Here is a 24,320-nt window from a genome sequence, read left to right on the forward strand (position 1 = left end):
GGGGTCAAAAACCCAAAGGAAAGTTGAGTTAAATCATGCATATCCTTATTTAAACATAAGGATAATCCCATGCAAGAATGTATCCTGAAAGAAAACAAACAAACACATGCATAGGAAAAAGAAACAGATTCATAGTGGCAAGGTCCATTTTTTATTTTACAGTCAGCATCCTGTTGGTGATATGCATGTGTGTAACTGCAGTTTATGTGCGTGTGCCCCTCTTTTTTTTGTATTGAGGGCTATTCCAAAGGGTTTTTAACCCATTGCACCACCAGGGGCTCCTACTGTGTACCTTGTTTCTCCATTCTTTTGAACGGAGCCCAGTTGCTATTTCATCATCTGAATGGCCTCTCCCCTCCCTCCTCCATGCTGGCAACAGAATAGCAGCTGCACATGGGTGGAGATGCTTAGCTGCACATGAAGAGGTATGCTCCAGTACAGAATCTCAGTCATAAGGTGATAAGAGAGATTATGGAGATTGATATGGATCCTGCTTCATGGCCAATGTCACATTTTATTAGTATGTTGTTGTTGTATGTCTTCAAGTCCATTCTGATCAATGACAACTCTATCATGGGGTTTTCTGAACAAGATTTGTTCAAAGTTGTGGTTTGCCTTTTATTTTCTCTGAGGCTGAGAGAGTGTGGCTTGCTGAACTCTAGCCAGGGTGTTTCCATGGCCAAGTAGGAATTTGAACCCTGGTATCAAAAATTCTAGCCCTATACTGAAATCATCATACCATGCTGGCTTGGGATGATTAGTATCTATTATTTATGTTACGTGTATATCTGACTCTTCAACTAGTTTTAAGGCTGGTTGCCAAAAATTAGCTAAAACTAAAGTGAAACAAATGAAAATAAACCAAAAATCCAACAGTATAAAACAGCAATATAATAGCAATATGACAAATCCTAATCAGCATAAAATCAATGGATATTGAAATAAAAATGTCCTGAAAATCAGGTTAGGCACAAGGCAAGTCTCACTGGAGCTCGTAACCCATCACTGACTCTACCTTTTTGGTAGAGTGGGGGCACTTAATAAAGGATTTTTTGTCTAGGTGTCCAGGTAAGGACACATGGAAACAGTGTTAGTTTAATATGATTCTGAACCCTCCAAATCTCAAAGGGGAAAACCAACACATGGAATAGCCATGTCCTGATAATTCTCTTGCATATGCATATGTTGGGATCACAACAGTCATAGTTCCTGTTCCTGTTGCATTCATCTCAGTTGCCTGAAAAGGGCTATTAGTTATTTCAGTTTAGAGGCAAGGGAAGTAAACAATCTGAAGAATGCCTAAAGAATGAACCATGAAAACTGAAACAAGAAGCTGTTCTTGTGAATCAATAGGATGGTTTCCTGGCCAATCACATCATGCCCTATTAGACACTGATGGCAGGACTTTTGGGACATCTCAGGATTGTACTAGTCCTTCCCAGGGAAGAGTAAAAGCAGGAAGGAAGGAGTTCAATAAAACAGGAAATCTTTTAATTTCATGTAATCTTCAAATCCCAGCAGGCAGTTGTTTTATTGATGACCCTCCAGAGCTTTTCACTAAGTAAGTAAATATTTAATGATGTTTTCAAAAACCCCATATTGAATTGTTGGATTTTAGTGACATAAAGCTTGTACTAGAGGAGTCAAATTGCTAGAGAGTTTAAACTGATTAAATGAATATTTCACAGTAATAGAATTACTGTGCAATTTTTAAAAAAAGTAGCACTAATAAAATTCTCACAAAACAAACAAGCTGCTTGAGTAAGATCATATCCCACTAAGGAAAGATAGGTGTTGACAGTTTAGTGGTTTTAAATTGCTGCTGCTAATAATCCCAGTGGCGTTCGAATTAGAATTGCTCTAAGAAATCAAAATCAGTAGAGAGTGACGCAGAATGAAAGGGAAGAATCAACACAGACACTTCTTCTACAGAATTTCTCTTCTAGTTTTTATCATGTTTTCAGACAACTTCTCCTTTCAATTTCCTTCCTTCCACACATCCAGAAATAGCTCTTAAACCTCCCAGTTACTCAGCTCTTTCCAGTCTAATCATTCAATCACGACCCTCAGCTTTCTTAAAATACAGTAAAAAAGAATACATAGTACATATTTATGTAGTTCTAATCTACTGACCGCCTTGGTGGCGCAGCCGGTTAAACCACTGAGCTGCTGAACTTGCTGACTGAAAGGTTGGTGGTTCGAATCCAGAGAGCGGGGTGAGTTCCCGCTGTTAGGCCAAGCTTCTGCCAACCTTGTAGTTCGAAAACATGCAAATGTGAGTAGATTAATAGGTACTGCTTCTGCGGGAAGGTATCGGCACCATGTAGTCATGCCGGCCACATGACCTTGGAGGTGTCTACAGACACCATTTCCCAGAGTCAGACCTGACTAGACTTAATGTAAGGGGAAACCTTTACCTTTACTTTTAATCTACTGAAAGAGCTCCACTATCCCTATCATCTTCTTTTTTCCCTTTTTTCTTTGTGTGAAAATAAAAAAAAACTTATGGGAAAAAAGAATACTAAGGATATGCTGAACTACAGTATTTGTACTGTAAAATTATAATGTCAGTGCCAGTATGTCACAGTAGCATACCCTCCAACTGTCCCAAATTAGTAGAACTAGTCCCAATTAATCCTCTGCCATCCCACTTTTCCAGCTGCTTTTAAAATGTCCCATTTTCTCTTCTTCCCACTTCTATCCTCATCTTACATCAATTGCTGTAAAATGAATTGAAAACGCAGAACATTGCATTCTATTAAGTCAGCAGGGGGCAGAGGAGAGGGAGTGACTGAATTTTGCCCTTCCCAGTAGACTCATGCAATGGTCTGTATGACCATGTTCTAGAAGCATTCTCTCCTGATGTTTTGCCTGTATCTATGGCAAACAACCTCATAACCTCTGAGGATGCTTGCCATAGATGCAGACAAAACATCAGGAGAGAATGCTTCTAGAACATGGCCATACAGTCCCAAAAACGTACAACAACCCAACAGCAAACTCCTACAACTTCTTGTAGTTTGTGTTTTCTTCCTCATTAATAACTTTTAAAATTTTGACCACACTTTAATATTGATTAGCTATATATGTCTTGTTTTCATGTTAAAATATTGTAAGATATCTAAAAATATTTCTTTACACGAGTCTGCCAGATTTGCAACAAAACATTAACCAAATGCTACTCTCCTTGTAAGGCTTTTACATTTAAAAAGTTCTGGATTAGTGAACACAATGTGTTTTGGTTAGCTTTCCTTCCTGCCTTCTTTCCTTCCTTCCCTCCCTCTAGTTTCTTCCTTTTTTTCTTTGTCCAGATCCCACAGATTAGGTCACATAGGCCCCTTCCACACAACTGAATAAAATTCCACACTATATGCTTTGAACTGGCATATTTAACAGTGTGGACTCAGATAACTCAGTTCAAAGAAGATATTGTGGGATTTTCTGCCTTTATATTCTGGGTTATATGGCTGTGTGGAAGGGCCAATAGTTACAGTAAGGAAATTAGGATAATCCATAATTCTTAGATTTATATCACTCCAATGTCAGTTATGCAGATAATTTATATGTGCACAAACAAGTGGAACCCTTGATATTGGAGTACAAGTCTTACAGAGAGTGATAATTGAAAACATGTTGGTTTCTGACCCGTTAAAACAGGTCAGGATATACCCTGAAACAAACAAATCAATTCATATTCTGCTCACACTGCCTGCCATTCAATCAGTATTTTAAATGTTGAACCCTGTATTACTGTTGGGTGAGTTTCCTTTCAACAAATATGAGGCGGCATGTAAAGAGAAAAAGGGTGGCCTTAATTTCATCAATTTGCCCCTTTTCTTTTCCCTTCTTTTGATATTAATGGCTACTGGCAAATTATTTTGGTTAGATAATTAGAAAACCGCATGGGTCCAATACAGCTTTAATTGACACGTACTTAAATTTATTCCCCCCTCCCCCCACATTTCTTCCAGTGAAATCTGCTAGATTTTAAAGTGTTTAACTGTATAGTTGGTTACTATAATATTCTAACATACTTTTTAGCTAATCAGAAGAAAACTAAACACTATGCTCAATAGAACTGCTCTCAAAATATGCTAATTTTATCCTGTCGTATTAATTCCACTCTGCCATCTCCATAACATTTAGGTGCATTTATTCTTATCATGACATTTACTTATTTTATTACTAATTTATTAAAATAAATATATTGTTCTCCATATCAGGAGACCATGGAGCAGGATACAAATAATAAAAAACATGACAACCAATCAATAGAATAAAACAGAACACAGATATCCATAAGCCATCAGGCCATGCTTGTTGGTCTTTGAAAGCTTGGATAAAGAGCCATGTTTAATTTGGGGCAAGAATGAAGTCAAAATCCATGCAAATTAGGCCTCCAAAGGGGCAGTATTCCATGCTTGAACTTCCACCCTATCTTCTACATAGCTGCATGTTGCTTACAGTAGCTCAAAATTATTGAGGTTGAGAGACAATGCTGTTTTCTTGACTCCATTGCAAGGTCTCCTGCCCTCAATATATTTTCTAGATTGGCACACATTGTTGAAAACAGTAAAATAAAGAGGTTAAGACAAAATCTAGCCAGAATCCTCTATCACAGGTATCAATGTGTGTGACCTGGAGTTACACACTTGTAACTGTTAGGTATTCACAATCCCTATGTGGCCCTTAATTATTGCTCTGTAGAGATTGAGAAAACCCCCACATACCAATGTGGAGGAGGAGGGTGGTGTCTGTTCCCTTGTTGACTACCATTCCCAGCCTTGCTTGTGAGACTGATTTCGCACACAAAGAGGAATTATGATAGGGGTTTTGGTTTTGCTTGTCATACTGGAGATCACTCACAGGAGGGGGTTGAAATGGCAATAGGCTGTTTCCCTGATCAACAGGGAAACAGACCTTGGTTGATCACAATAGCTTCATCATGGTAAGTAGCGACTGGTGGGATTGGGCTGAGATTCACTCCATAGGACCATAACTATTATGTGTACAAATAAGTATATTCCACACAGGATTCTAGATAATCTACTTCAATTCAATTAATAGTCCCAACTTGAGTAGTCCCATTGCCATAAAATGCCATATAGTTTCCCATTGAGTTAATTGGCTTCCTCATGTTGGAGCTAAAAATTGAATTTAGACCATAATTTCATTTCATATGATTCATGTTTTGTGCGGCTTCTTAGTTGTATTTGTCTGTGGTTTTCACAGTTGTCCTTTTTGAAATAGAAGAGAGTTTGATCAGTGAAAATATAGCAAAGATTGTTGACTGATACTGATAACCAGCTATAACAAAAGAATAGAAACAACTATGTAAAGATCAAGATTAAAAAGAATAAAAACCAAAGAAATTAAACTGTATTTACTCAACAAGGATTACTGACTCTCCTGAACCTAACACAATATCTCTCAACTTTACCTGGCTGCAGTGCAATGTTTACAAGTCAGATCTTACCAGAAGTGCTAGAATAAACCCTATAGTCAATTTATAAGAGCTTTACCTACAGGATAAAGCATTTAGAAGGACAAGACTTATGGGGAAGTGAGAAGCAATAAGAATTGAACTTGTGAAGAATTTTTGGCAGAAAAAGATCTCCTATTTCATTTCTGAGGAAAAGAAGTATTTCTAAAGCTGCATTTACCACTTCCCTCAAACCAGAATGGCCTTTTAAAGATCCAATGTGCTAGGCAACCCCCCATTGCCCCCCTCCCAGGCTATTCTGTGTTTTACAGTCTGACAAAAGTCTTCAGAATGATATCGGAATGAGATGGATGAGCGAGATGGATGATATAAAAATGGTTTCAACCGGCATGTAATAAACCTTTAGTACTTACAGCTGTCCTCTTCTTCGGTGATACATTTCACAACATAACAGGCGTAGATGAATCCTGCCAGCTTAAACAAAATGGAACAATATTAGATATACAGTAAAAGTGGTGAGCATTCTCAGCAGTGGTGAGTGCTTGTTAAGACAAAAATCAATCTTCCCTGAGTTTTGTTATGAAAACTGTAATTCTTTCACGTAATTTTATATTTCAGCAATAACCATCCTCTCACGATAAATCCATAATGACCGTATGAGCCTGCTACAATGCATGAGCATTCTTTTTCAAATTCATTCATCACTTCCTATCACTCAGAAATGATAAGGAAATAGAAAGAAATGGATATGAATGCCTCACATAGTGAGGCTCTTTTCGTACTGAGTATGATTCCCAGCAAGAATTATTCCCCCAGCTGAATGTTACTCTTTCCATAACACTCCTATAAACTGCAGTCCTGAGACAATAGCAGGGCATAATCAATGCATGCAGAACTTTTCCATAGAGAGATCAATTCTACCTCTTTATAAAAATCCAAGTGGTTATAAATCCTAAAAAATGAGAGAGCCATGGAAGACAGAAAGAGCTTGAGAGAGAGAGTTACAGATGGAAGGAAGAGGCACCAGCTTTCCAAGAATCTTTAATAAACATGAGAAAATGGGGAGTATTTTTCTCCTATTTTTTTTTTTTAGAGAAATGATGGATCAGTATTATTTTAGGTAAACCAACAACTCTGCTATGTGTAACATTTGGGAAATAATAATGACCCCCCTCACTGTGAAGATTGCTACAGAGGCAGGAATTTTGTACTGGGAACTGAATACAGAAAAGCAGTGTCTGCAAGTTCTGACTGGATAACTACTTTCAGCTTGCATTTCTACTGTAAATAATATGTGGGCCTATACATCTCTTATTGTCCTAACTATATATAGTTTTTGAACAATTTCATTTTTTTCATCCTTATATTCGCTGCTTTACATGTTTTTATGTGTGGTCTATTCTCCTGGGCCCTGGCATGCAAATAGGCAATTGATCAATACGTCAATCAATGTTTTTCATTGTACACAGAGTAGCAAAAGCTGTTCTTTCAGCTTCCATCCATTAAATTACATGCACAAGACCACACCAAATGGAAACATTATTTGAAGCAGTTCTGTACTTGTGCTAGAAGGTCATGAGACCTGAATCCACCACGGGGAATATTGGTACTTGGCATCTATTAAGAAAAAAAGGTTATGACTTGCTGAAACAAATTAGAAATTGGAAAATCTCCCAGATTTTATTTGCACTCATTAAGTTAAGTAAATCTGAAAGGAAACAACTTGGTGGAACAGTACATGGATTATAAAATGTTGTTTCACATATAACATGGGAAAATGTTGTTCCTTGTGGATGAAAGGTCATATTGATCCATCCTTTGGTACTGTATTTATAGAGATCAGAACACATATGGTTGGATATTTGTTCAAGGACCTGCATTTGTATACTAAAAAGGGTGGTGTTGGTTATGTTTCTACCAGCGCTTTACAGTGTAAATACACTGATAGTGCTTTAGAGCTCTATAGGTCTCAGATCTTTTGAATTCTAAAGCACCATACAAGCTGTTCTATTGCTTATGTGTGTGGAGCTCTCCTTTGCATCAGAAAAGAGCAACCTTTTTTCTCTCTTTTTTGGAGCTCCACACACGGATCAAAACTACAGGATCAGACTGATCATATTAATGGTGCGTGATAGGGAACACGGTTATTTTCTTTATAGGGTGCCAGCTGCATTCCACACAACAGTTGCACCTAGCCAGCATATGGAGACTCACTGCTGTGCCTCAGTACAGCTTGTCAAGCATGCCTCAAAACAGACCCAATTATAATTGCTCACTGAAGCATCCCTTGCAAGTGGTGATGGGCACATGGAGCCTAGTCTGCAAGCAATGGCTCTCCCTGACCTTTTTGGGCCTGTTGTGAGGAAAATGTTCACAGCTTTCCGCTCTCCATGGTGTAGCCAAGAGTGGTTAAATTATCACTTATGTGCAATGAAAACGGGTGGAAGAAATGCTCACGCTCAGTAAACAGACAAATTTGAGGAATTCTTGTAATCATATAGAGATGTTTTATTATTTATCACCTTGAGCTAAGATGGAATGGATGCCACATCTTTTCTCTTTCTTTTCTCCCCATAGGCCTAAAAGACATCCAAAATTTCTATCTGAAACATTACGAGCTTGTCCCAAAAATGTAGAATGGAATGAAACAGATCAAGCAATTGTTTTGGTGTTTTGTCTTATGTCTGTTATAACAGGCTGTGCTTTTTATTTAATTTTAGTTTGTTAACTTATAATTGGTATTTATATGTAGGGTTGTATAAATTTTGTTAGTATGGATGTATTGTTGTATTTGGGCATTGAATATTTGCCTCGTTTGGAATCTGCCCTGAGTCTCTTTGGGGAGATAGAGCAGAATATAAATAAAGTTATTATTATTATTATTATTATTATTATTATTATTATTATTATTATTAAACAAAAATGACTACTTTGAACTATGGTAAAATACTGCCATATTAAGAAAGAGTTACACACGTTTTACTGAATAAGATTGATAGGAAATATATTTTCATAAAGTTTCTTTAACTTGTGTTATAAATATCCAAAGAAGTATGAAACTTTAATGTAATGTGCAAATCAATACGGAGAGAGCAAATAAATGAGGAATCCAACTAGTTTCTATGTTAATCATCAAAATTGCTTCCATGAATAATTTAATCCAGATCTTGGATGATGTCATTGTTGATTCAATCACTTTTGAGGCATGAAATGCAATGGCACATTTGTTGCTCAGTAGACCCTTTTGCTAAGCGAAAACCTCCCCTCGGAGATCCTCTCATGCCAATCTGATTACAGACACAGGATGGCCATTAAGTAATTATTGTTCCCTACTGAGAAGCTGACCAGGTGGTGGCAATAAGAATGTGGCTTTCAAGATGAGCCAAAAACAAAGGGCCAAATTGGATGTGACAGCACCAGATTCTTTTGTTTAAGCTCAAGTTAGTCTGAACATCCATAAAACCGGGAATGTGAGCTCTGGTTCTGAAAGGAAAGATGACATGTGCCAAACTCTTTCTGGCTTAACTCCCTATAGTAGTCTATCATACTTTTTTCTCAGCTGGGCTTCTGAAACAAGCTTGACTGGGAGAGAAGAGCTTTAGAAGAAGCTTTGTGAGTAGTTTACAAGAACTGATAAGTGAGGGGAATTCTGTTCTACATGCACATATGTCCCCATTGTTCTAAAATTAGGCATTGTTTCCTTGCTTTTCTGTGTCGCTGATTTATAAACTGTAGGTTCTGATCTTAAATGGGGCTCTCTTAGCTCAATATTGGGTTCACGAAAAAATTGCCAACAGTAACAGGATTCTGAACCCATTTACACAGATCTGTTAGTAACAATGTGTTTATGGTGGACTCTTCAGGAAATGCTTCAGCTGTATTCCACAAAAGAAAAAGGCTCACATATGCTGTTATATTATCAGTAAATATTTGATTGCTTTGTTGATTTTATATACCTCTATACCTAGGGTCACATATAAATGTCTTAGGTGGAAAGGGGTCATGGGTGGAAAAAGTTTGAAACCCTATTCTATGTGACTCAGGTAGATCTCAGTTTAAACAAGCAGTTATACTACTATTGTATCTTCTCTGAGCCTGCAAGAATGCAAACATATCAGCAGACTCAACATCACATCCCAGTTGGTTTTGGCTGGAATCCTGTTGGTGTCCTACACTTGTGCACATGCTAAGTTTCACTGTGCAAGTGGTCAGGCCTTTTCTCTGATAAGCAATATCTGCATTCAGTTTGAGGTCACAGAATGAGGTCTACATGCAGTTCCTTTGCAATGTGGATGTACATTTTCATGCAGTGCACATCTGGCTTCCCCTGCTGAGACTGATGATACTATTACTTCAGTTGAGCACTCTGTTGTGCATGCACTGGTATATTCAGTCATGTAATGTTGGTATTCAACACAAAAGTTGTGTAGCACAATATATAGGTAACTCATTTTGTGGAGATTTATGCCATGTAACTCCCAGCTTGTTTCTCACTTATATGCTTTACCTCTGGTTCCATTTCTTTCTCTTGATATGACTGGCTCACAGTGGCCCTAGAGCAGTGGTTCTCAACCTGTGGGTCCCCAGGTGTTTTGGCCTACAACTCCCAGAAATCCCAGCCAGTTTATCGGCTGTTAGGATTTCTGGGAGTTGAAGGTCAAAACGTATGGGGACCCACAGGTTGAGAACCACTGCCCTAGAGGTTTCTATGGAAGGCCCATAAACTGAACATGAAGGAAATGGTATCCCCTGCTTGTGTTCACCTGCTTCCTCTGACATTTAATTATCACAATCTCTATAAATTTGTCAAATCTCACCTTGAAGCCATTCAACTTGAAGTCTATTGCTGCATCTAATGGGAAAAGCTTTTATAGTTTAACTATGCACAATGAAGCCGCCATAACCACAGAAACCGTGGTTTCACTTAACCATGCCTGGGGAAAATGGTCTGTTTAGGAAATTGTTAGCTCCTCCAGAGTGGTTCTCCTGGACGTCATCACAGAGTTGCACAGGAGAACCTATAAAATCCCTAGAGAGCCTACCTCTCTACAAATCTGTAGGTAAAGGGAAAGGTTTTCCCCTGACATTAAGTCCAGTCGTGTCCGACTCTGGGGTGTGGTGCTCATCTGCATTTCTAAGATGAAGAACCGGTGTTGTCCGTAGACACCTCCAAGGTCATGTGGCCTGCATGACTGCATGGAGCTCCGTTACCTTTCCACCGGAGCAGTACCTATTGATCTACTCACATTTGCATGTTTTCAAACTGCTAGGTTGGCAGAAGCTGGAGCTGACAGCGGAACCTCATGCCGCTCCCCGGAATCAAACCTGTGACCTTTCGATCAAAAAGCTCAGCAGCTCCGCGCTTTAACCCACTGTGCCATCAGGGACTCACATCTGTAGGTCCTTCAAAACAACTCTGTTGTATGTTGGGACAGAAAGTCAGGTATTTTAATAGTGTATGGTTTGAGCCATCGCTTTAGGTAATCCCAGTCCGTTCAGAATATCTCCACCATGGATATGGGGGTCTTATTGTATAGTATATCCAGTCTGGTCAGACATGAATATCATGTCATTTTTCTTTCTATTAATCCTGTAGAAAAAAGTTGTTTTTTTTTTTTACAAAAATGGCAGTTTGAAATTGCATGCGTCATTTGCAAGCAGTACAGCTCACATGACCATAGAAGTCTGTTGTATCATTCTTTTGTATATATTATAATTTTTTGTAATTGTGGTATTGGTTGTTGCTTTATCCTTTTGTTCCAAACCTGTCACGTATAACATCAGGTGCATACTTATTCAAGCCCAACCTATATGATACAATGGAGGTTTGTGAATTTGCCTTCATCTTTTAGAATCTCCCCATCCCGAAATAGAAATTGTAGGCCCTTTAATTCAAAGCATAACCACAGCACAGTAGTATTAAAGATCCCTTTTACTTTATCCAGTATTATCTGGATATAGTTTCAAAGTCTATATGGTTCAAATATCTCACCCATCTAGCTACTTATTCAAAAAAAAGAGATTATTATTATTTATTATCCCATTTTTATCCCACTTTTCTCCCATCGGTGGGATACAAAGCAGCATACTGTCATTAAAAAACAGAAATTACATAAAATACACATTCAACAAAACACCATAAGATAATGAATCTTGATCATAAGAGAGTCAGTCATAGAAATCTTTCTTAAAAGTTTCACTTGGCTCTTAGATGCCTTAGCTGCTAGGCAAGAATGTACATAGGTGAGTAAGGGTTGATTTAATGGTTGCTGTTTGCATAGATGCCCTTGAGTCTTTTTTACAAAAAAAATCAGGCAACTTTCGGTGTAGAAAATGGAGCTGTGAGCAGTGTATCAGCAAGCTGGCCAAACACTGGGACATCTTTGGGGGTTTATCAATCACATGGAGTTGAGAAATAAACAATGCCCTTAAATCTGCAGTAAGTTTACCAACTTCATGGACAGAAAGCATTTCTGAGAGGTAAACTGCATGTTTCCTCCATTAGAAATTGTAGAGATAAGAAAGGACTTTAAGAATCTAATTAGTGGAAGTATTCTTCAAAAATTTTCTAAGTCTGTTTGATGAAACTATTTAGTGAGACCAATTACAAAGGGTGAGTGTGAATTAATTTGTAAAAGATTATGCTACAAGAACTGTGGGAATTAAAATTGTTTAACATACCTAAGAACTTGATAGACATAACATCCTGGCACCGCATGAAGCCTCTGGACTGAGTCCAAACAGCAAATGAAACAAGAGGTGACCATAGAGATAAATTATAAAAATGAACCATAGAGATAAAACCATAGAGAAAACCATAAAGCTTGAAATACAGAAAATGGGGAACAACTAAAAGGGTTGTAAACAACAATGTACTAAAAGTGAAAGTGACTGAATAAATCTTCAAAAATTAGACATCTGATTTTTTAAAGACAGCTTGATTACAGAAATGAGTGTAAGCTCAACAAGACCAAGATTCAAAGATCCAAAAGACCAAAATAATTTTCCAGGAAAAGATCTATTCCAAAAGAAGATGCAATGAGAGAAATCCTGACTCAACTAGCAACCATTACAGATGGAATGGAAAACATGGTGGTCAGGATTGACAAGAGAATTACACAGGTTGAAGATTATCTACACAAAGGGCAACAAGAGATGAAGAAAGACATTTAACAGATGGCAGACACAATGAGTAGTACTTTAAAGTAGCAAGAACAGCAAGAAAAATAAAATAAATATAATTGAAGATGCACAAAAGAAGACGCAAATGGATGTCTAAAGAGATTCAATCCAACTCCAAAGATTAGAGTACACGTAAAGAAAAAACTCTTTGAGGTTGAGAAAAATTTCAGATTTTGTACAAGAACTTGATATGGCAATAAGAGAAGTTGTGGCTGGAATCTTTGGTAGACCAGAGCAAGTGGTCAAGAATGAAACGGACAGGACCTTTAGGGTCCAATCCCAACATACAATAAGGAATACACTTCCAAGAGATGTGTTGTGATGTTTACAAGAAAGAAAGTGTGAGAACAAGTTTTGCAAGTGCATGCCAAAGAGCCGATTGAAATAGGAAATACCAAGGTTGTAGTATTAAGAGAACTTCCACCTCAGACAATAAAGAAAAAGAGAGTACTTTTCCAGACAGATAAACTTAAGAATAAAGGCTACAGATTCAGATGGGAAAACCCAGAAGGATGATGCTATCTTATAAAGAACAAAGGTGTAGGCTAACATCAGTTATGAAGGCCCAGGATTCCTATGACATTTTTTTAAAAAAACCTAGATTCAGAGTGAGAAGAAAGATCAGAAGACTAAGAAGAAAGAGAACATCCGAGAAGGCAAGAAAATATGGCAACCTCAATAGATCCTGGATAAGGAAGATGTTCAACAACAGGAACAGGCCACTCCAGATGAAGAAGAAGAATTGGATGATAATCTACTATTTCAAGAAGAAGAACCATAATGATACTTCCTATAGCACCAAAGAAAAATTTGTAGTACAGAAATTTAGGAATAACAAGAAAAGAATAAAGAAGTCGGTGACAAGAATAACAGGCTCCCTAGTGGTATCCTGGAAAGTTAATTTACCAGAGTGGAATCCTAGAAAGTTAATCTACCAGAAATAAGATGTTTTATTACAAAAAGAATAGATTTTTTTTTATTATGAAGAGGACAACAGAGAAGTGTTAGTTAAGGCTTTCTATTTTCCATTTCTCAATTTTTCTGTCTCCTTTGTTTCAAAACACTATACCCACTTTTCTATCCTCCTGTTTTAGATCAGAAAATAAATGTTCTTTTTTTATTCCTCTTTTTTTTAACATCAAGGAAACCTTTTTAGTATTAGACAGCAATGGAAGAAGTAAAAAAAAATGTAAGATGTTAAAAATGTCCCCGTTCTCTATTAACTTGTGCGCTTCTCCTCATTCCCTATATACTTAAAAAAAAATTACATGGGGAAAAAACAGAGAAAAAACCCCAAAGAAATCAGGTTACTTCTCATGAAGAAATGACAATGTGGGGACTTGATCCCAGTTGAAAGGTTGTAGGTTAGCCAAATACTAGCATTCCTTCCCCTCGGCTTTCAGGTGCTATCAATACTATCCAGATGTAAAGTCGTTGAAGAAGATAAGGAGGACAAATGAAAGATTCACTATGGTGTGAAACATTGTTATAAAGAATAAGATATTCTTAGTTATATCTGGGTCAGGAACATAAAAGCATCTGTGTTGCATCAGAGCTAAATCACCGTCTTATTTCAGATCTGCCATGCAGCTCTGTTGGGAGGTTTTCACACTTAGCAGGGATGAGAATTCTCTGCAGGAGCTTGCAAATATTGTAGCCACTATATCTTGTGTTACTGTCAGCAGGCCACCTCTGCTTTGTTGAGCAATTATTTCCTTTTCTTACATAACTGAAAGATAGATGGCTGACTGCTTGACCTATATGTCTGCAAGTATTGGATCTCCTCTCTCTCTCTCTCTCTCTCTTGCAAATTCTTGGAATGTAATTATCATTTTTTTAAAAAATTCTTAAATTACACTGTTGAGAATCAGCTTATTCACAGATAGTTGCATGGCTGCATCTCACTAAAATCAACTACCAAACTCACAAATTTTGTATTTTGTCTGTTTGTTTGCTTTGTTCTGTTAGAAATGTAATATAATTGACTGGCTGCCCTGACACGAGAAATAAATAAAAGTAAATAAATACTAAAATGCCATAAGTTAGATCTCATCAGCTGATCTTTCACACAGCACACACACAACCCCTCCAGCACAGATTGTACATACTGTTCATATTTTAATTGTGTTTAGTTATGTGCTCTGAACTGTTATGGGTTCTTTTTTTTTTGTAAATTTTTATTGAGTTTTTATAATACAGCGAAAGTGGGGGAATAATATAAGAAGATAGAAAAGTAGGAAAATACCCCAACCCTAGTACCCGTGAAAGAAAAGGAAGAAAAAAAAACACCCAAAAAGTCAAACCTACAAAAATTTAAAAAAGAAAAAAGAAAACAAAAAAAAGACTCCCTTCTGATTCAGAGCGTCCAATAACTTTCATCTTGTATCTAAAAAACCATGTCCTGTCATCCAATGTCCTCAAGTTCTTTATATAGAGTGATGTGTTGTTTCCAAGTAATCTTCAACAATTGACCAATTTGTCTCTTTAATTGCGTTACCTGTGTTCTTCTTTAATAAAAATGTTAATATATCCATATCTTTTATTTCACTTATTTTATCTGTCCAGTGGAGTTTTCCTGGTATTTCCTTCTGTTTCCACATTTTGGCGAAGACAATTCTGGCAGCTGTAGTCAAGTATATGAATAGAATGTCCTCATTAGAGTCCAGTTTAATATCATCATCTGTAATTTCCAGCAAGTAATATTCAGCCTTTCTTGGGAAATTCTTTTTGAATATTTTTTGCATTTCTTCGTGTATTGTTTTCCAATATTTTTGAACTGTTATGGGTTCTTGTTGATTAACTTGATGTCTTATAAACGAAAAGTATTCCCTAGGCAATTATAAATATATTAATATGAATTTTGTTATATTGTTTGTTTGTTTATTTCATACCTTATTTCCAGTCCTAGGATTCAGGGTGTCTTGTAAAATCAAAACAAATACATTTGTATATGTCATACAAACATTGAAAAATAATTAAACTACTGATCTAATTTAAAGCAGAGATTAGATTAAATTAAGGAAAAATGAAATGGGAGGGATATTTTACGATAAAATGCGACTCCTTACAAAATACAGTTTTTCATCCCTTTCCAAAGGTAAAAACATTAGCACATTTATAATGCCATTGTATAGTTGAGTTCAGCTGAATGGTCTTTGTGATGAAAGCAATGGTATCCAATCTTATTGTGATATGATCCCCTGACATGGGGCAGTTCTACATAGGTCATTAAAGTTGGCTCAATTCAATGTCACAGTGGATCGAGCCTTTTTGGTGGGACTCCTTGAGCTACCTCAGAGATGGCAGGGAGTCCCCACTGCTCAGCTATGCCAAATACAGTTCAGTGCTACGACAGCCCACCTACCAGTGTCAGCCAGAGCACCAGTCACTAAAGAGGCTGGAAAGGGTAAGAGGATGGGAGGGGACTGCCGTCCTGCGTCCCTGGCCACTTCAGGCTGGGCAGCGCATGGTGGCTGTCATGACAGCTTATTTATTATTTTTATTTATTTACAGTATTTATATTCCACCCTTCTCACCCTGAAGGGGACTCAGGGCGGATCACAATGTACATATACATGGCAAACATTCAATGCCGTTTTTGACATACAAGACATACAGACAGACAGAGGCCATTTAGCCGTTCTTCCATTTCAGATGCTGGAGGTTGTTCGATTTGGTCACGGGGGAGCTGTCGCTTTGTCCACTATGAGCCTTTTTGATCACAGTATTTCCTCCTTGCTCTTTGACATTTTTATGGTGTCATAAATTAGCCTCCCCACTTTAAGTGGTCCCTAATTCCTCTACTCACAGCTCACAGCTGTTTTCGAACTGCTTAGGTGGACAGTAAACTGGGCGTTGGGTTTGTTTTTGCTTTGTTTTTTTAACAGTTTGGGTGCTCAACCCCAGCTCGTGCTTCGAACTTGCCACCTTTTGGTCGGCAGTGATTTATTGTAGCTGTTTAACCAGTTGTGCTACCAGCCCGGCCCAGCTGCCAGTGGTTTTGTTTAAAAACTTGTCTAGCTGTCTTGACAGGCCCTAATTCAGCCAAAATTCAGATCCACCCCCTCCCCTCCAAATTGGCTTAACACGAGAAAAAAGCTGCCTGTTTAGCTGCCATGAGGTTGAAGTGACCTCACACCAACTTAAGTGGTCAGTGTTGATGTGCCCATGGCCACATAGGCAAATAAAAGCCATCATTATTAAAGGCTGTTTCCTGATTGCCTGGGGTTTCCTTGGAAAGAATCACCTCCTTTAAAAAAATGGCACCAAAAACATGCAAATGGTTTTTTAAAAAAAGAATTCCAAACAGCTGGTGAAAAAAAAAGTAAAATGGATTATTGTGAAACCCTTTCAAAACCACTGAACCACCCTGGACTTTATGCATAGGACAACATTCAATATATGTCTCTTAAAAAACTATGGAAGCTGTGGAAACTAAGGGTGCATTGACATTGCAAAATGAATGCAGCTGGACCCCACTTTAACTGTTTGATTAAACTGTTTGAAAAACTATAGAATAATAGTTTTACAACATTTTTAGCCTTCTCTGCCCAAAAGTGCTGCCCTAACCCTAACCCCTAACCCCAAACTACAACTCCCATAATTCTATAGCATTGAGCCATGACCATTAAAATGGTCTCAAACTGCGTTAATTCCACAGTGCAGGTGTCCTTCCAACTGTATGATTTATTTCATTTGATGCTTGCAACCACCTTTCCTTTATGGCTAGCTTTACAATTTTCCTTTTCATTGTTAGTTCAGGCAAAGTGATGGGCAGTAAACTGCTTTTCCCCAAAGAGCAGAGACGCTTAGGGATCACCACAAAGTGCATCTTTGAAATATTTACCTCTATCATGTTTCCACCCAGAAAGCACATCTCAATAAACGAGACCCTCACATTTGTTGGTGTGAGTGTGTTTATGTGTGTCAGCAGCCCTGAATTACCTTTCACATTTGGAGTCTGATGGAAAAATTGGCAACATTAGAAAGGAGATAATGAGTCTTTGGGGAGTGATGGAGAGAAAGACCCTATCTTTGCCTCAGAGATTTACCCTAAAGGTAGAAATGCTGCCATGGAAACACTTCATACTTGGAGAGCTTTCCTGAAACCTCTGCTCTTCTCATACAGAATGATTAGAAGAAACCGACTACAGCAGACTGCCTAGATTCAATCCATATCTCCAAAGCTTTGAGGGAATCCAGATTTTATTGAGATAAAGTAAAAGAAAAGCTTGGTTAGTTATATCTAGCCCAGAGAAGTGGGAACAGGTAATTCCATGCAGATGTATCAACAGATATTTATTTTTCTCTTACACAGAGACATGCAGTTCCCACTGCATGCATATTTGACAGCAAATTGAAAATAATTTAGTCCACATGTTATATCTCTGCCATATGTCTATGACACATGTGAAGACTACTTAATATGATTTTTAACAGGCTTAGACACCCATCTAAGTTTTGAAATCTGAATAGAACATGAAAAAGAAGTGAAAACAATTGCCCCAGCTGTTTCTCAGAATATGACAGCGAAATGTTTTAGTGGAACTAAGATTCAGTTAAAGCATTCATCTCACACTCCCTGAGATCTGTTAAGATAATATACACTTTACTTGGAAAATTCACATATTTGAAAGAACTGTGGCCAGTTTTAGAAAAATAAAATATGTATGCAACCCAGCACCCATTTAAGAAGTGGAAATGTTTAAAAATAGTGATAACTGAAAAATACAGACAGACTTTAGTCAAGGGGGAAAAGTATTCAAAAATGCATACCTGAAAATGTGAATGAAAATGAGTATAAACTTTCAGGTTAGAAAATATAAAAAACCAAGATTGTACACTCTTATACAACTGAAAAATGAGACAATAAGGCAGGTGGGGTTTGGAGAAATTAATGAAACTGAGGCAATATTTCACATCCCTTGTGTTTGCATACAAACAGAACTCTGAAATCTGATGTATGTTTACAAAACCCTTTCTAGATACTCAGAGCTACCAAGAACATGGTGATACTGGGGCATAATTGAATGAGTACCCATATTGTCTCCCTACTGTTTGTCTGCTTGAGTTGCAGACAAACATTTGTGCAGATTTATCATCTTAATAGTGTTTTGGAACCTAAAGTTTTCTCCAATCATATCTTGAGTATACCTTTGGAGTTACCAAGGTCATCAAGCGCTGTGATCACACTAAAGCAAAATCAATATTTATCAAAATACTGTCTCACTACTTCCCTTGACCCTCTTTATGGAGACAAATTGTTTTCATACACTGAAAACACCATCAGATTTAGGGAGAGGATCTATATGAAAGCACATAATTCTTATATATGCTTTTATTTTCTTTTAATACTCCAACACTAGATTGATCATCAAAAGGAAGTAACTTTATTAAGTGAGACAGTTAAGCCAAAGTATTAACGCAAAGAAGAAAAGAGAAGCTGAACAGACTGAGGAGGTTAGATGAAGGAGGCAAGGAAGAGGAAGCTGTGAAAATGAAGATGAATGACTTCAAGAATCTGGAAACAGAAGCAGGCCTTACTTTCTGTGAAGATGAATAATGTTTATCGCCTTTAATAATAGCTCTTTGATGCCACTTCAAAAAGAAAAAAGAGGGAAAAGTAGAAAAGATCCAAACATAAAATAAAGCAAATCACTAAACCAGTACACCACAACTCCACAACATTTTTCTGTGGATTTATACTATACAGAGCATGGTAGGAGATGAATCTCGACTGAAGAATTAATGCAGTTTGACACCACTTTAAGTACCATGGCTCAATGATATGGAAACAAGGAAGGTGTTGTGTGGTGAGATACTATAATATAATATAATATGCTACTGCTGCATACGGAGCATTGCTGGGCAGATGTTTTTCCTTTCCCCAGACATGGCCACTTTTTAAAGTCCAAATTGGTGTCTGGTGGATTTCATGTCAGTGGAGTAGTAAATCAATTCTGGATTTTACAAAGAACTTTAAAAGAGCTGCCCAAAGTGCTGAGATTATGGTATAAATATGATTCAGCACCTTGGATAGTTTATTGCAAGTTTAGAATTAAACTTGAAATACATTCAATGCTCACTGATATAGACCCCACCATCTACCAGTTATCTGGGAGACACCAGTGCCAATGATTGACAAATTCTCAGTCCATGTTTATTAGGCCAATGTAAGGAGGCGGTTGGCATGTAGCCCCCTCGCTGTGCCAGCCATACATCTTAAACATGACAGAAATACTGCAGAAGGAAGCTTTCAAAAATACAGATTGGGCTTCTTTGCCCAATTTTTTCTCAGCAGGGTAGAATGTGGAAAGCAAGAAGGACAGCACCTGTCTTGGTCTATTCTTCTCTGGCATTTTTAGAGAAGTAGCCATTCATAACTCCTTCCCCCGCCCTGGATCTCTGGGAATGTTACAGAATAGTTTAATCATCTAGCTTTGGTATCTGACTGCCTTGGGCTGCTTGAGGTTTCCTTATCGTTATGTCTCACTGCGTGTCACCTTTTCCAGACAGCTATAGGATTAGGATAAGAAAAATTGGTTCTTTATGCCGCTACAGATCTGACAAAACCACCTACTGCTCATTGCCCTCCACGTAAATGCCTAGCATTTTTTAAAAACCCAACCACCTGGATTAGATGAAACTGGTGATTATAAATGCTAGGCACTTATTTGAGGGCCTGTGGATACAGAACATCTGCATACTCTAAGGGCATGGAAGACTGTTTGCAAAGATATATGCTTGATGATGGCAAAGAAAACGCAAAGCTTTCTGGTAAACAAGGACAAGCTTTGACAAGCTCCTGTCTGCTGAGTACAAACTCCTCTATATGCAGAAGACCCATGTGCTGAATGACTTGCATATAAATGATGAGTGCTAAAATAGGAACATGTTTTTATAAAACAACCCTAAAACTACCATAAGACGCTAGTGTTATGACCACAGGAAGTGGTGCAAGGAAAGGTATTTTACATACTGCTAAATTAAGATTCTTCTCCACTGGGTAACAGAGATAGGTAACTATGGTGTCAAGGAGGTGGGGTACACATGCCCAGCCCTCCCACAATTGGTCTGGGGCAATATTCTTCCCTCCCAATTCTGTATGCTGACTTCTAGGAGCAAATGCAGCATTTCTGTGAAATTAGAGGGTGCCAGAGCATTCGAATCACAGAAATGTATAGTTGGAAGAGAACCACGGGGCCTCTAGTCCAACCCTTTGCCTTGCAGGAAAAGCATACTGTGGCCTAAAGGATTATGGAAGGAACATCTCACAATATAGTGCTATGAAAAGGGATGACAGGAAATACCAAGATAGGGGAAAACAGACTGTAGTTTTGATGATATGGTTTTGTGTTAATGATAGCTGGTTTGGATGTGGTGGTGGATGGAGCAGGAGATTCAAAGAATATGACAAATATGAAACCATATATTGTCCTTCCCCATTCTAAAACATATCCCAAATATTCTGAAAAAATGCTAATAAACATGGCAGCATTGTAAAGGTTTGAGATGAAGGATTTTCCATTTTACTTTTGTACTTAAAAAAAAGTACTGTAATTAACATAAATTTGCCACTTCAGGCCAACAGTCCAGGCCAACAGTCCAGGCAACTTCCTCCTGCCATCTCAGCATTTTAACCCTTGTACCCCATTGCGCCGGCCGAACCAGTTTTAATTGTGTCTTGAGGTAGTTATTAGGCCTGGGTAACAACGGAAAAATTTGTTTCTAAAATCGATTTGTATTTGGGGGGTTTTTTTGTTTCGATATTTAAAATAATTACAAAATTTTCCTTTTAAAAAGTTCAATATTTACCAAATTTCATAAATGGTAAAAAATTAACGAATCGATTTCCGAAACAATAACGAATTGATTCGTTAATGGCGGACGCGACCGCGAAATACGCTAAAAAACCTCCAAAACCTTCTGAAGCTTCCCTCTCCCTCTGTTGTTGACTGTTGGTGTGATATTATTTTTTTTTTCACTAATTAAACCATAAAACTGGCCCAAACATGCGGAAATAATAACGAAACGACCTCAAAACAATAACGAAATGAATACAATATCGAAATACGAAGCATTTACAAAACGTTTTTGAAAATTCGTTTTTTTTAATAATTGCTCCAGAATGGTTCGTTATCGTTTTGTAATTGAAAAAATTAACGAATTATTAACGAATTACGAATTAACGAAACGAAACCGCCCAGCCCTAGTAGTTATTGTTGTTATTTTGCTTGATTGCTTTGATTTGCTTTGTTTAGTATTGTGTTATGTTTTTATTGTATTGTGTTTTGAGGCTCCGGCCTGTGTAAGCCGCATCGAGTCCTGCGGGAGATGCCAGCGGGGTACAAATAAAGTTAATAATAATAATAATAATAATCTGCTTAGCCCCTTCTTTGCAAGCCTCAGAAACTTAATTATGTGTAGTGTGTTTTGTGAAGTGTGCTTTATTTTCACATTTTTATTAATAGTTAAGTTTCAAGTGTGTTTGAACTGTTATGTTGGTTATAATATATTGTTGAGCAGTTATGAATGCATAACCTGGAGTTACAAACTGTTTCATATTCATGATCCCCACATAACTCTTAGTTTGGTGGATACAAGGGTACTGCACGTCCCTCTATCCCCCCTAACCAGGGAGAGTTGCTGTATTCACCAGGAGGGTCTTTCCCCCTGTCAATTGGGAAGCATCTGGCTGACAGCCCCAATATGAAAGAATCCCTGGCATGAGGGGAAAATGCAACAAGGATCTTGCTTTCACTCACAGGAGGTTGTGGAAATGCTTGGCACTTGCTTCCTGATTGATAGGGGACAGACCTTAATCGAGTGGCTGCTACCAACTATGTGGCAATTGAGGGGATGACAATATGATTCGCTTGATAGAGCCATAACTAAAGTGCTTAAACATTCATAACTTCTCAAGAGGGCTCTGAACATTGTGTAATTCTTTTTTATATTTTGAAACATAAAATTTTACAACTTTTTTAAAAAAATTACTGTAACCCACCTCAAATTCCATCATGGAAGAAAGCAAAGTTCACAATATAAATAAAATAACACAAATGCTGCTTCTTCCACAGTGGGATGAAGTTATTTAACATATGGACTTCCTTTACTGCTGAAAAAAGTCCTAGCACTTTGGAACTATTGTGTATTTATTACCTACCTAATGTCTTGAAGGTTTTGGAAGGGAGGGAATTGACTTGTTTTATTTACTTATTTACTTTACTTTTGTTTATATGGTTCACCAACACCAGAGGCCCTAGCCTGTCCTTCAAACCATTTTAAAATATTTTTTTAATCTCCAAATGTTTAACCTCATTGTGAACTGGGTAAACATGGTCAATGGTCATGAACCCTCATAATTTTTTCAGAATTTTCAGACACCCCTTTTCCTTTGTGCCCTTGAATATTATATATTTTATAAAATCACACGATCATAACATGGCAAACAAAACAAATAAGCATTTATTCACATGCCTTCATTTTGCCCATAATAGTTTTGGAATTCCTGGCTCAGAAATTTCTGTAGTTTTGAGTGGGAGTGGGTACATAATAATGATTTTTTTGTACTATAACACCACATATTTATATGCTGTTCTCTGTCACTTTATTTAAAGCTCTTTGAAGAAGGCCTTTGGAGCATTCACACACTGAAATGTATTAGGCATTTTAGCTAATAAAAGACCTTCTTTCCCACACCCTGAGACCCTCTGTTTGATTTCAGCAGATGCTCCCCTGTTTCTGAAAAAGACTCTGTGGCAATGACCAATTTCTTTACTGATCTCCTTCCAGTCTGATGAAAAGCAGTGTGCTTCAAGGCTCTGATCACCGTTAATGGTATTCTGAAATTTGGAAAAGCCTTAGCATTACTAAGGCTTCATGGTGGGTGGCCATGGTATAAGGCTTTAACGTGATACTAATAAGAGTGATGCTGTGATTGGCTTTTGATTGCTGTTTTTGACAAGGCCAATTGGTATAGTGTATGTGAAGGAGTCAACTGAGATCAAGTACTCTTCAGTAAGGTCATTATATTTTCTCTTTCATGCATACACATAGCATTCCACCAACTCACACACTCTCACACAATAAAACTTCCATTCAGATGAACACTGAACCTATGTTAAAGCAGCACATATTTTATAACAGCAATTCCCACCATTGCTATATATCAGATCATAGTACTGCACATGGGAGCCCCCGGTGGCGCAGTGGGTTAAACCCTGTGCCAACAGGACTGAAGACCACCAGGTCGCAGGTTCAAATCCAGGGAGAGCACGGATGAGCTCCCTCTGTCAGCTCCAGCTCCTCATGCGAAGACATGAGAGAAACCTCCCACAAGGATGATAACACATCAAAAAACATCCAGGTGTCCCCTGGGCAATGTCCTTGAAGACGGACAATTCTTTCACACCAGAAGTGACTTGCAATTTCTCAAGTTGCTCCTGACATGACAAAAAAAAAAAATACTGCACATGTTCTAATACATTAGAACCGCTATAGGTTCAGCAAAATGGCCACTCTGAAGCTTCTCGTCTCTTTGGAAGGTACCATATATTTACTTAGCAGTAGGTGTGAACAGTAGAAGCACTAAGATTAGTACCAGCATAGGGTTGCCATTTTAATTTCCCATAATGCTCTAACAAAGCATCCATCCAAGGCATTATTGGAAATCAAAAAAGTACGCTAGCTTGGG

General features: G+C 37.7%; 1 protein-coding gene and 1 long non-coding RNA gene across 6 annotated transcripts in view; one reads left to right on the top strand and one right to left on the bottom strand.

Moving 5' to 3' along the window:
* Positions 1-19,369, top strand: part of LOC132760940 (uncharacterized) — a 105,332-nt gene extending 85,963 nt beyond the window's left edge. For all 3 annotated transcript variants that reach the window (XR_009629906.2, XR_009629909.2, XR_009629908.2), the window contains exon 3: positions 18,991-19,369. This is a non-coding gene — a long non-coding RNA (uncharacterized lncRNA). The remainder of the gene's footprint in view (positions 1-18,990) is intronic.
* NKAIN2 (sodium/potassium transporting ATPase interacting 2) overlaps positions 1-24,320 on the bottom strand; it is a 635,701-nt gene that overhangs the window by 38,046 nt on the left and 573,335 nt on the right. For all 3 annotated transcript variants that reach the window (XM_060753280.2, XM_060753281.2, XM_067466859.1), the window contains exon 5: positions 5,857-5,917. In XM_060753280.2, coding sequence (XP_060609263.2) covers positions 5,857-5,917 — 61 coding nt within the window. The remainder of the gene's footprint in view (positions 1-5,856; positions 5,918-24,320) is intronic.

Source organism: Anolis sagrei, chromosome 1 (assembly GCF_037176765.1).
Source record: "Anolis sagrei isolate rAnoSag1 chromosome 1, rAnoSag1.mat, whole genome shotgun sequence".
NCBI classification, from domain to species: Eukaryota; Metazoa; Chordata; class Lepidosauria; order Squamata; family Dactyloidae; genus Anolis; species Anolis sagrei.